General features: G+C 47.7%; 2 protein-coding genes across 2 annotated transcripts; one reads left to right on the top strand and one right to left on the bottom strand.

Annotated features, from left to right (window-relative positions):
• Positions 1–2,930: 2,930 nt before the first annotated feature.
• LAJ45_11125 (uncharacterized protein) lies at positions 2,931–5,840 on the top strand (the record flags this gene model as incomplete). The annotated part of the gene is made up of 4 exons (XM_046120636.1): positions 2,931–3,268; positions 3,443–3,982; positions 4,148–4,809; positions 4,981–5,840. The coding sequence occupies 4 exons, from the start codon at positions 2,931–2,933 to the stop codon at positions 5,838–5,840; spliced, it is 2,400 nt and encodes a 799-aa protein (XP_045966159.1).
• A 4,867-nt stretch (positions 5,841–10,707) lies between these two features.
• LAJ45_11124 (uncharacterized protein) lies at positions 10,708–11,323 on the bottom strand (the record flags this gene model as incomplete). Its single annotated transcript, XM_046120635.1, has 2 exons — positions 10,708–10,760; positions 10,828–11,323. 2 exons carry the CDS (start codon positions 11,321–11,323, stop codon positions 10,708–10,710), a joined length of 549 nt encoding a protein of 182 aa, XP_045966158.1.
• Positions 11,324–14,099: the final 2,776 nt, after the last annotated feature.

The following is a 14,099-nucleotide window of genomic DNA, read 5'->3' as shown; positions in this document are numbered from 1 at the left end:
AAAGGGAACGCCTCCTAGCTGCTGCAAAATGGCCGCGCATCATGGCTATGGAAGGGCCAGAGAAGGAAGCTAGAGAAAGCGAAAAAGAAAAAAAGAGAGAAGAGAGAGAAAATGTAAACTTTCTGCACATAAGAAGAAGCAAAGAAAAATAATAGGATGATATCGAATTCGCCACTTGACGACATGGAGTGAAACCACCTCCAATTGGTCAGGAGTTGCAAGATACACAATTGATTTAGGCACGTTGCAGGCTGTCAAAGTGTAGATTGAGTATGCTATGCACTCAGTTACGACCTCTACCGAAGCCCTACTACTCCCTCCCATATGAAGTTGTTCCAGGCTTAAATTTGTTCAATACGGGCTTAATGAGTTTTTTTCCTTCATGTAGGGACGGCTAGGCAGCATCAACGGAAACGCCCATCTTGGTACTACATGTATCTACTATTATTACCCATTAACTACATGAACTCGTTTTGAGCTGAATTAGGATTGGGGAAGGGGGTTCAAGAAAGAAAGAAGTTGAGTCGAGGCGAGACGAGCTCAGGTCGTCGTCCATTACTGACAGCTAGTTGTATTTTTGAGGACATGTTTCAACAATATGTACTCACATACAAGGAAGCACTATTGCTATAGTAGTTTACACCCCATAATATCCTCATTGACGGCCGGTCTGCTCAGAATAATTGCCACACTCACCTCACCTCACACATCACACCTCACACTTCACTCACTTACTCACTCACCCATTTACTCAGTTACCTCACCCACCTAGCCCATAAAGCAGATCCAAAAAGAACAAAAAAACAAAACAGGATATCTATCGTTGAACTCGTTCGGACTCTGAATCACCACCACCACCACCTCCGACTCCGGCCCCTCCTACTCCTTCCTATCTACTATCTTACCTCCGTTGACTGACAGTCTTCTCGCTCAAAAGCAAATCGCTTTCAAACAAATTATCAATCGCGCGCAGCATGGAACACGCGGGACTCGTCACTTTGGGGTAACGGCTACCGTTTTATCCATGCGTTAATCCCAGGGGCCAGGGTAGACCAAGGCCAGGGCCAGGGCGTGGGTGCGCCAGGGGTTTGTGCCGCCACGTTATTGTGCGGAATTCCCCATCCGGCTCGTAGAGCCCTGGAGATCAATATTTCGCCAGGAGGAAGAGCTAGAGAGAGAAAAAAAGAAAAGAAGAGATCGAGAAATGTAAAGAGGAAAGTAAATAACCACCACTCACAAAGAAATAATAGTAATAAGGACGCCAAGTAATTAACCTACGGTTTCTAATGGCAGGGGAAGAACTGGCCCCGGGGGGGGGGGGTGGTTGGTGAGAAGGAGGGATGGAGGGAGGGAGCTAGGAGGGGGAAGGAGGGAGGGTGGTTTTGAGTTAGTAGAGCTAGAGTAGTTAGAGTGAAGCCGGAGCACCTTATTCTGGTAAATTGCAAGGGTGCGAGCAAATACCTACAAGCAATCAATAATCCCAATTGAGGCTTCTGGGACAAAACCTTTTTCTTCTACCCTTCTTTTCTCGTTCGAGTGATGATGACCTAGGATGTGTGTACCTGCTGAAGAACTGTTACGAACCTACGAACTGTGGAACTTATCGGCTCTAGTGTAGAGAATAACAGAAATTCAGAATCTCAGACATGGATGTGGTTACACGGCAGGTCCAGCTGCAGGACCGCCCGACTCTCCGCGAGCCACCCCTGCTCCTCTGCCCAGTAAAGCGAGCGGCTTGGGCATCTCCACTATACACCACTCACCACCGCCCACCGCCCACCATCATCATCCACTATCCAGGACCACCATCCACCCCCCTCCCTCCCCCCTCCTAGCAGGCAGCGATACACTCTGCTTGGATCCATGGAGGTCCCACCTCTCTGCATGTCGTGCAGTAGCTAGGTGGGAATGGTACGGATGATGGTTGGTGATGTGAGGAATGAAAAAAGAGAAACACAACTTTGGACCTCTCTGGACTAACTCTGCAGCTAGCTACATACCCTCTCTACATGTGTGCGAAATGAAACCAGACAAGAGACAAGACGGTTCTCGAGATCAGATAGATGAGATTGAGGCTGGTACTGATCCCCTATCTCCGCCCGCTCTCTTCCTGCTGCTGTTCACAGAAGTGTTCCGCCAATGCATTCAAACCCTGTTTGTCGATTGAAGGAATAATAGTAATAATAATAATTTCGTATCCCACCTTCACAATTTTCATTTTCATACATACATACATTTTATACATACATTACACATACATCAATACCGTACACACACCATCATACATCACATAACCCAGCAAACTAGTACCCAACACGACGCTAATCTGATGCTAACCACCCTCCTCCTCCTCAGCCAGACAGGAAGAATCACTACATACCTGTGTGGCCTGGCTGCATCATGGTTACTGCAAAATGCTACAGACCTGCTTTCGCCCATTCTAGGTCCGGCCCGTCTGAAAGCTTTGCGATACCACCATAGCCTTTTTAATAAGTCAATCTCGCCCATGTTGTTTCTCCTCAAAGGACTGACGACGACAACAATTACTACTATCACTGCAACGGACCTCATCAACCCTATGGTTCACTGCTAGAGTATCTACCACCAGCTACTACTACACCGACACCGACTGGCTTCGATTCGACCCCTACTATCCGCTATATATATTTAGACATAGATATATATACACATACACATACTCACCCCCGACTGCATCTCCCAAACCAAATAAAAGAGAGTCCACCCCCCCCCCCCCCCCCTCCCCAATCATCCATTCTCCACCCCCGCCATCACACAGACAGTCGACGCTACCTCACCCACTAGGCCCAACTCCCCCGTCAACCACCAATTCCACCCCCCCCCCCCCTCTCGCTGCTGTTGTGGCCTTCCGTTCGTTTTTTCCCACCACCCCCCCATCATCACCCCCGAATATGTCTACCAGTCCACAATCAATGAAGCGGCCGTTCGACGATGCCAGCGATGCTTCTGGGTTCCCCGACATGCCTACAAAGAAGGGCAGGCCCTCGTCAACATCCAATGCTAGCTCGCCCAGCAATAATAATGTCCCGTCGATCTTCAATGATCTTGCGGGGAAGGGATGCCGCATCCCGACCATTAGCAGAAAGGTGCGCGCGTGCTCAGCGTGTAAGAAACAAAAAATCAGGTGCGACTTTGAGGAGGGAGAGTCGACGTGTGTCCGATGTAAAAAAATGAAGTTGGACTGTGTGGTCAATAGGAGTTTGCAGACGATCCTGGATGAAGATGTGGAGTAATTATTCCCTCGTCCCTTTTTTCTCTCCCCCACCCCCACCCCCACCCACCCCCATCACCATTCATAACCTATCCCATCATAAACCGCCACTCGGAATATGGTTTTTCCGGAATGTGATTTTCTCGTTTCCTATCTGTTTTGGGGGGCGATCATGTACTGACAATCTTGCAGATGGAAACACCAGATGCGCGAAGACACGGTCCAGCTACAAAGTGCTGTGGACGTCATTCTGTCGAAACTGGGACTTGGAAAGTTGTCGGAGTACGATAGGCGCGCCACCTCGCCCGCAGCTTCTACAACCTCCACTGAGCACCGGAATGCCATTGCAGGCGCTCACCCACACTCATCTACACGGCTGCCGCTGGGGAGGATAAAGATGGAGCACGACGATAATAATAATAGTAGTATACATGGGCATGGGGGAATACATGGAGGACATGGGGGATTATTAGCTGTAGGAACGGCGGGTATGGATGACCTTCGCCGGGAAAGCAATGCCACAGAAAGAGAAGGGTCCCAGGAACCTCATGATCATGTAGGAAGCACACTGGTCTCGAACCCAATGGGCTCGCTCTACGAGGTGACAAAGTTCCGGGGCCTGCGCACTCAGAGGGCCGGCGGGGAAAGGTATCGGCATCTGTCAGAGATGAGCGGTGATTTCATATCAAGGGGGGTCATCACGCAGCAGGATGGGGAGGAGCTTTTTGAAATGTATGCACCGATCGTAGATCATAATGGTCAGCTACTTCTACCTCCGCTGCCGCCGCCGCTGCTACCCCATCAAGGGGGTAGCGGAGGTGGTGGTGGAGGTGAGGGAGATGACATGACTGGGCCAAGTACGTGGATGTTCTAACGAAATTGGGGGAAATATTGTAGATTCCGAGATTCTCTCAATCACTATCTGTACGGCATCGCATTGACTCATAACACCCTGGAATCCGTAAGAGCATCCTCTTCCCTGCTCTCTTCTGCGATCTTCACCGTAGCCTCTCTCTACCTGCCTCAACATCACCATCTGTACAAAACCTGCTACCAGGAGTTCCTCAACCTCGTGTCCTCATCCATGTTTGACCGCCGCCATGAATTGGACGACGTCCGAGCCCTCTGCATCGGTGCCTTCTGGCTCCATGACCTCTCTTGGAAGCTCTCTGGGCACGCCGTACGTATTGCTACGGAGCTGGGCATCCACCAGTCGTTTCGGAAAGCACTTGCTGGGTCACAAGAACACTTTGAACGGGCACGACTATGGTATTTACTCTATGTTTGTGATCACCATTTCTCAATCGCATACGGCCGACCCCCAGTAATACACGACACTGAGCCAATGCGGGAGTGGGAGATGTTTGTGGCGTCCAAACAGGCCATCGAGGGCGATAGTCGAGTGTGCAGTCAGGTCTCGCTGTTTGTGGTGCTCACGCGGGTTTACAATTACTACGAGGCAGAAGCCGAAAAGGAGATCTCGGACGACAACCTGAAGGAGCTGGCCGAGTTCAACAAGCAGCTTGATCAGTGGCGGGCAAGATGGATGAGCAAACTAGGTAACATACCACCACCGCCGTCCTCCTACTTCTCCTCCTCCTCCAACACGTTCAATAATATTTCTGCGAGCCGCCGGTATGATAATAACGACGGCTGCTACAATGATAATAACCACAATCATCAAAATCAAAATCAAAGCTCTAGTAATAATAACAATACGAACAATGCAGGGCGGAACATAAAAGTCGGCGATTATCCAAACCAAGGCGTCGACCTGCACTACAACTTTGCAAGACTCCAGGTCAACTCCCTCTCACTCCGTGGTGCCTCCACATCTACCATCAACAACCCCTCCGCTGTCCGCAAAGATCATGCCACAATCGCCATCCACTCCGCCTTCCAGGTCCTCTCAATAGTCCTCGATGTCTCCGACATCCGGGAATCCCTTGTTGGTGTCCCCCTCTACATGACAACAATGATTGCCTTTGCTGCCGTCTTCCTCCTCAAAGTCACTGCTCGCTGGCGTGGCATCGGTTTCTCTCCCTACGAACCAGACCAAGTCTGGGAACAGGTCAACCGCGTCATAAACATGCTCAACGAAAAGCGTGTCGGTGAGCAGCATATTATCCACCACGTTGCGGCTGGCCTCGAGAAGATGAGACGAAAATGCATCGAGCTGTCGAATTCTAGCAGCCCCTTTGACGACTCCCGTCTCTGGGATAACTCCTCGTACCAGATCCAAGCGCCGCTCCAGCACCAACAAAACAGTATGCATCTCCCTCCAGTGGACCCACGGCTGAGAGACGGCATGCCGCCGTACTCACCGGCGAGCTCAATGATGCACGGACACCCCCAACAGCAGCAGCAGATGTATATGCAGCAACAGCAACAGCAACAGCAACAGCAGCATCACGCTTACTCGCCGCATCCAAGCCAGATGGGACCGCCGTCGAGTACGTCGTCGGTGGGGAGCACGCCCGAGGCAATGTATCCGCAGGCGCTAGGGCCTCAAATGTACGAAATGAACGGACAATACTATCCAGTACACATGGGTATATTTGATTTTCTGTCACCGCAGCTGCCATATTAGTTATTAGTACCCCCCGATATAGATCTTTTCTTCATTCTGTGGATATTTTTGTGGATATTTTTTGATGTATTTATATGCCCTCCACAAACCCCTTCTTTCTTTTGTTACTCTTTCTATTTGTCACCTTTTCCTTTGTAGGCTTCGGATTTTTCTTTGGACTTCTCCCTATCTTTTTTTTATATTGTTTCTTGTAACTATAGCTTGTGAGCGTGTCTTATACCAACCCATAGACGAAGGGGAAATGCCGGAAGGAAGGCTTGGATGACGGTGGAAACGGGAAAGCGGAAAACGATCGATGTATGTAGAAGCTGAAATAGTAGTCAGTTCAATCAAGCAGTCCAGTCCATGTGCAAAAGAGCATGATAAAAAAAAAAAGAGGAAAAGAATAGTTTGTAAACAAGCAGATTGCAAAGATTAGGATCGTGGTGACGAAGTCTGTACGAATTAAAGAAACAAAGAATTCAAGATGAAGGGGAAAAGATCCCAAATTCCCAAAATCGCATATGCGCATACCCACAAAGAAAAACCCCCTCCCCACAGAAAAGACAACTTCAGGCGAGCGATATGTATATATATATATAGACAGCACAGCACAACACCACCACCCCATCGATCGTGAATCAACCTCGGTCTAATGTGCCCCGGGCCAGAGGGATGGGGAAATGGGGGGAATTGAGGGAGGGCCGGAGCTCCTCCGGCCGGCGGCGGGGTGGATGGGTTGTAGCTTTGATACTGCTTTGAGGTAGACTGACCTTTTTTTTTTTTTTTTTTTGCCTGTACTTGTGGCGGAGAGTTGTGCGGGTGTGCGTGGGTCGGGGGGATAACCGAACCGCGGTTGGTGATGGCCATGGCCTACGGCATGGCATATGGCATGGGGCGGTCTTGAGCTGGGGGTGTTGGTGGGTGTGTTTGGAATGGGGGGATGAAGAGAGAGAAGAAGAAGAAGAAGAACAGAGAAAGAAGGAAGAAGGAAGGAAGGGGGAGAGAGCTCATAATTAAAACAATTAAAATCCAAAACCCATAGGTAGTTACAACACCTCCGTACGTCTATCAATTCCCCCATTCTCACATTCTCCCCTCCTTTCTAGGTAACACTTCATATAAAAGAACAAACCTCCACATTCCTTATGTCCCTATATGCGGCGATCCTATCACCCCCCACATCTCCGTTGCGAAGGCCACGGCAGCTGCGTGGATCGGCCTTCTCTCCTACACGGCCCATTTGCAATTGGGTATATTTAGGCACGTAGCGAGCACGCGCAAGAAGTGGAACGTGCGGAGGCTGAAGATATCGGTGCCCGGAATTGGGGCAGATCTATCTTGGAGGGGGGACGTGGGTTGGGTTTGTCGTATTAGGAATATTAGGGGTAGGTACTTCAATTCATGTTCTGTCACTCGTGGGGTGTTTTCGCACTCGATGCCGGTTAATTGGGTATATGTTTAGAAACAGACAGACGAAAAAACTAACAATCACAATTCCAATTTAAGGCCCAGCTGGTTAGCGCTCGTGGGAGCGTATTGGTCATGATTAGGCCATTCTGCACACTGAGGGCTATATCGTGAGTACGAGTCTCGCTCGTCTGGCCTGCCTATTGCTCGTCGCCGGCCAAGTCCGCGAACGGTCTCGTCTCAGGTAAACTGACCGGTCCTTCTTCTCCTTCGTCTACTTCCTTATGCCTTAGGAAGGTTGCGTAGGATCTCAATTTCTGAAAATACGTACCAAAGCCCACATGTTTGTAACTCCGCCCTGAAGTCCGATAAAAAACTTCCATCACTGATCAGGAAATTTAAAAAAAGGTACATACCGTCGCAGCGAACCAACTTACGAATCCGAACCCAACACAACCCAAGGAACCCCACAAAAATAGAAAATAAAAAAAGAATCTGTTCGCAGACCAGTCCGAGCTCTCCTCATACCTACTAAACTCCATTCCGGCCCAATCAGGAGCAACAGCATCATCAAAAGGAAGAAGAAAAAAAATATGGAACACCGATCCTCTATCGGAATTCCTCGCGGAGTATCGGAAAGGAACTTGGGTTAGGGTTTGTATGTGTGGGGTGTGAGTGTTAGTTATCGCATGAACATATTGGGAATTCCGCGGGAGTTTCTCGGGTATGAGAATGGTTCTTAAGAGCTTGTGGTTTCCCTTATTTCTTTCTTCCTTCCTTTCTTTCTTTCTTTCTTTCTTTACTTTCTTCGTTCTGTTTTCTGTTTGGGGGGGGGGGTCGTGAGAGTACATGTACCTAGGCCTACTTTATGCCATGTACGCCAACCGGCTTACCGAAGAGCCTCAACATCGCCTACATACGGGGTCTCGACCGCTTACATAAGGCATACTTATATAGCCCACCGGTATTGAGCCTCGCAAAGAAAAAAATATTTTCTTAGTTGTGACGTTATCAATTAGCCATTGCATTGGTGGCGTTCTCTGAAGTTACAGGCACGAGGTCGTGAGAGTGATGTCATGAAGATAGGGAATCGAGAATTGGGGACAGAGGACTCGATCACAGAGGGGTGACCTGGAGGGGGAAGATGTTAAACGGTTTTAACGATCGGCAGGTGCCTGACGTAGGGTGACGGTGGATGGGAGGGATGGAAGGATGGGATGGGATGGAAGATGGAAGGGGTGCGGTTGATGGTTGATGGGCGGTAATCTGGGAATGGATAGTGATCTGCGAATAAATGGGAACGACCAGCGGATTGGAAGGACCTGGATGGGGATGGTGAAGGGAAGAGATGAGGGGGATCCGGGGGTATGGGAAGAGTTGTTGCTGCAAGGGGAATAGATGGATGGATTCAGGGACACGGCGGGACGGGTGGTGGATTGGGTTGACAGGCCTAGAACCGTGCAGGAGAAAAAAGGAGGCCGGAGGTAGAGGAGGAAGGAAGGGACCCGTATTACGCTGTTGGCCGCAGGTTTTAGTTGAAGGCGAATTTTGGATATTTTTGATTATATAATCAAATAATTGAGCCGGAGTGATAGTTTGTGATGGGATTTACCGCGCATGGAGGATCGCCGGCCGGCCGCCTCAGAGATATATACTCATGGAGACAGGTTGCTAGGAACCGGTTGCCACGGCAACCATATAGAGCCCGCAGCTTCGAGACTTTTCAACCACTTGAAGCTAAGGATCAATTAATGAATTAAACAAAAAAAAAGGCGGGGGGGGAGGAGCTCTGGGATCTGTGGGGGGGGGGGGGGGGGGGGGCTGTGGGAACTCCCCTCAGCTTCCACAATGCCGGCTTCTAAGGGGTGGACCTGATAGTTCTTTTTTCAACGAGTTGTACGGCCCATGGATCGAAATTAAAGTTTTACATGTGACAAGTGGTACGGAATTAGTCGTCCCATTTGGATGACACCTAATCCTGGGTTCTGTCGGGGTGTCTTATGTAGTAAAGGCCTTTGTTCTGGTCGGTTGATATATCGAGATGTTTCCAATGATTGTAAAACAGATCATGGTTATTATGTCACTCGTCGGAAATACCCTCGGTGCATGGGAAAAATAATTACAATGAATAAATAAACTTTATTCTAATCTGAGATATATATGTATGCGGTCAAAACAGAAATATCGAATATCTGGCTTTTCACATGATACTGAAACCGTGTTCGAACACATCATGTCAACACTCTGTCATGTCCGGTCCGCCACTTTAAAAACCTCTGCCGATTTTATTTATATTCTCAGTACTCATTCATTTGTTTCTATCTCGCTTCCTTTTCATCCTAATTTTTTCTTTCTCGATCCCCGATACTTGTATCATCATGTAGTGTTATTTACGCGGGGCCAGAGATAGGGGGTATGCATATACGTATAGCAGTTTAAGGTAGGAGTCTAGTCTCGTTCCCAGACCCATTCGGTATTTTCTTTTGGTGATTGTGGTTGACCAATAACCTACCTGGAGGGTGTGGTGTGTTTACCAAAAGTCCTTTTAGGTCTGGTTGCTATGCCAAAAACCCTGAATTCGATGTCAAATCCCCTACCGGGGTAACTGAGAAACCCAACTACCCTGCCAAACCGCTTTCCCCGGAATTTTATTGCACTACCGCAAGATTTGGAGCGTTGCACCCGGGCGTTAGAGAAGATCCTGGTATGTAAAAAGCACCAATTTTTGCTCGAACTGTGGCGAATCCTTCAGTTTTTGGTGAGAGAAACTTACCAGGATCTTATTTAACACCTGGGTGCAACGCTCCAACTTTTGCGGTAGACCTCACTTATGTTGAAAACGATATACCAGTATCCCTTAAGCTGTCGATTCTGGCCCCCCTATAACAGAGGAATTAAATTTGTATGGGAGATAACGGGGTCTGTTAGTAAAGCCACACCGAATTTACTTTTTTTTAGGGGGTTAGCATTTTGTGACAGCTTAAGGGATAGGGTACCCAAAATCAGAAAAATCACCTCGACGAGAACCGGGTTATCGAGTGATAATTGAAGATAATAAAACATTCTATACCCTGATTTACTTTGTATGAAAATACACCTACAACATCATTATTAGGTATTACTTCTCCGGATTTCTGAGTTTAGATGATCATTTATTAACTTGCGAAAACTACACTAGATCTCGACTGCAGTGTGATAATTCACCCACATATGAAATGAATTCGCCCTGTTATTCTGGTGGTTGTCTTAGTCAATAAATCAATCAATTATAATGAATGTTACTGGAATTAGTATACATGTAGCTCACGCAACAGTGCTCTACACTTTTCGAATGTGAGATCAATGTTTGGGTTCGAATTTCACTATCATAATATATCACTCGTCACAACCAATGGAGTCAAAAATATCGAATTCAACCGTCTTCCAACCTAAATATAAACAAAACCCTTTCCTCCTAGAGATGCCTCCCATACGCTACTTACAAAGGCAACGGCGGATCCGACGCCAAAGTCACATCCACACATAACGGTGCTATCACAATGATTAGCCAAAGCCGCTCTAGCACTACCCACAAAATAATGAAAGGAAGGAAACATACCTGCCACCCCCACGGGCTTATACCTCAATTCCCACCTATTACCTGATGCCGGCCTCACACACAATCCTGCACCATCCACCAACACAAACTCCACCTGCATCTCCCCGTCCACAACCGGCGAACACCCAAACCTCGCATCTAACGCCGCCAGCTGCTGCGTCCGCTCTGTAAAGAAGATATTCCGCGAGCCATCTCCAGCGTCGTTTTGACCGGAAACTACAGCATGCAATGAAGTACTATTGATCAGCGTGCTGCCTTGAAGCTGGAAGGTGTTTGTTGCGAGCGACGGGGTTGGGGTGAGATAGATGTGCTGATCGGTGCCCCCATTAGGCGTGAGGGTTAGGTGTTGTAGGTCGATGGAGGGGTAGCTGGCGTTTTGGACTTGTAGTGAGAAGAAAATGTCGATGCTATTCCAGGTTACGTCGGGGGGGTTGCAGCTCTGGGCGGTGGTAGCACCAATGGTGAGAGTGCTGAGGAGGAGGGAGAGGAGAAGCATGATGATTGGTTTTCTGTGCGATTGATCGGGTGTGATGGGGAGATGAGATGAAAAACAACCTGTGTATCTTAGATATCGATGATAGGATACTGGGTGGGTGAGTGAGTGAGTAGAGAGATCTTATCCAATGGCGATTTCGTCGACATTTTATAGCATTTTCAGATCATGAAATATCACCACAACCTTTCTCAAGGAGGACAAAAGTATCGTGGAAACTTAATGAGTTTCATCCCCATGGCACAGCTCAGCGCTTTCATGCAGTAACAAGGTCATGATATTTCTCAAAACACAGTTTCTCTGCTGGAGTCGTGATATAAAAAGATACAAGCTGACCAAAATCCCATGCGGGACTCCCCCGGAAGTGGTGATTGTGGGACCATATTCCAATGTTGGAGATACAAGCGCTGCACAAATGACTAAGTATGAAGAAAGAGGGTCGAATAAGGTTAGGAGTAACTTTCTAGGGATTTTTGAATTTATGCAAAGCTGAATGTGGGCCCACAGAAGAAGATACAAGCGCCTGTGTGGAGAAACGAAAAAGCTTGATCCATGCCATCCGGATTACAAGCGCATTGTCTCCAAGGAAAGATACATCATCGGCCGTCTACATGGTGAATCTAGCGCCGATTGATAGGGCGTATTATAGGCATGTGGCTATAGGTAGGGAGTAGAATAAGAGTCACGGCGTAGTTAAGATAAAGTTTTATCACAGTAGAGTACTTACTGCGACATATAGCCAATGATATCTAACCGCTCCCTCGCGTAACAATAGCCTTATCCCTGGCTGTTTATGCTTATATCCTCACCGTGTAACCATCGTTCCATAAATTGGCATTAGATATCATTACTCACCTGTGTAACCACGGTCCCAGCAGCGCTTGCAATCTTTTCTTTCTCCAAGCCATCACTCGCAAATCTCTTCAAATGCATAACTACCCACTTTTGAATTTTTTTCAAGCTCTCGGTACCTAAAAGGATTGACCTCGGATGTGTATGCTTAACTCCTCACGATCACTCGCTTGTGGTGGCCGGCATGATAGTTGGCATTAGTTATGTGAATCTGATGATTCTGCATGTCATGATATTGGCATTATACACAAGATGACCTGCAGCGGATGACCTATGTCACTGGTCATGTAGCATTTGTACCTACATACATGTACCTTTGTCCCAATCGTACTTGGAAGTGCTTGAACATGTTCATAGTGAGGTTGACCTGTACTGCCTAGTCAGGACAAAGTAAATAGTCAAGAAAAATGATATGACCACTCCCAGAGTACCGAGTAATAATGCTGGCAGGTACATACTAGTTTTATTTTTGCTCATGTGTACCGAAGAATCGGCATTAAAAAAGCACCCTCCTACGTACCGCGTGGAATGCTTAATTATTACTCACACCTGTGGCGCTATGAAGAGGATTTTTTTCATCTGTACCTAAGCAATCTCGATGCTCCGTTCCACTCACCCGCCAAACTGCATTGCCGAAAAAGCGCTTGCATACATGTAGTTGTAGACAGAGCAGGTATATTCTTTTCTCTACTCTACAACAGAGTTCTAGGCTTCATGTTTCCTCCAAGGTTACTAAAGCAAGTGCTATTTTTAGCACTGCCGCAAACACACACACTTTAGGCAGGTCAAGCACACACTCCACCAAATTAACCGGCCAAGAACCGCGCGGGCCAGTAGAGGTAAGCGAATACATATGCACCCAAGAGATGGTTAATTATTAACACAAATGGCGAGAGCAGCCAGTTAACAGTCGTGCTTGGGCCATGGTGTAGTTACGGCTCTGAATTCAACTCCAAGTCCGTACGTAACCACAGCACGGGCGAATGAGAACTCCACGTGTACTTGCTATATGGCACATAAAACCTCGATAATATGGGCGAATGATGGATCCACGTGTGGGAGGGATTGAGCATCGGCGCGGACAATTAATCCTGATATTGCTGCTTCCATGGAGGGCACGGGCAATGATTTGGATCACGGCCGGTACAGATTCTGATACTGGTGCCGGGGATAAGGTACGACTCGAGTTCCAGCTTTTCACATATGTATGATCGTGCACTGGCCACAAAAAAATCTACTCATATACCAAATTCTAGGTGTTTCAGGCTGTGCATAGTAGGGTCAAAGAGTTGCTCTACTATTTCTGTAATTACAAACTCCCTCCTCCACGTGTCGGTCGGTGGTGTTAACTAAGGCAGGTCTAGAAACCTAACTCCACGCTGGACCTTGAATTCATAACGCCCTGGACTCTTGGCCCGCGCTCGGTATTGTCGGCGCCGGCGGACGCCTCAAAACGCCGCTCGTGGGGAAGTGGACTGTACCGAGATTTTCATGCAGCGCCTCTTTTTTGTGTGTGAACCATTTGTAGACTATCCGATGGGCCGAAACAGACAGGCAGACAAAGAAACTTCTGGCTGGCTGGCGTGGAAGAAAAAAAAAAAGTGTTGATCATTCCGCTAGTTGTTAGGTGAGCACTGCCACTGCTCTATGAGGGATTCCGATTCTACTCGAGCTACTCTACGGTATTGTAGCTAAGTACACACCACCGAGGAGTGCACTTCAAAATACACTTCAGAATATACAAACTTGGCAATGGTGGTAGGTACTATGAATCATCATCATCGCCTGTTTTTTTTGAAAAAATCGCATGTCGCAAAAAGTCTTGGATATTTGTAAGAGAATAGTAGGCATGCGGCAGTGATATGCATTATTAGCAAAAAGAAACCAACAGAAATCGGGCCAATCAGGTGTTGAGCAGCACCACCAT

The sequence above is a fragment of the Morchella importuna genome (genome assembly GCF_003444635.1).
Source record: "Morchella importuna strain M04M26 chromosome Unknown Morimp01GS057, whole genome shotgun sequence".
Lineage (NCBI taxonomy): Eukaryota > Fungi > Ascomycota > Pezizomycetes > Pezizales > Morchellaceae > Morchella > Morchella importuna.
This window is presented reverse-complemented; position numbering and strand designations above follow the sequence as displayed.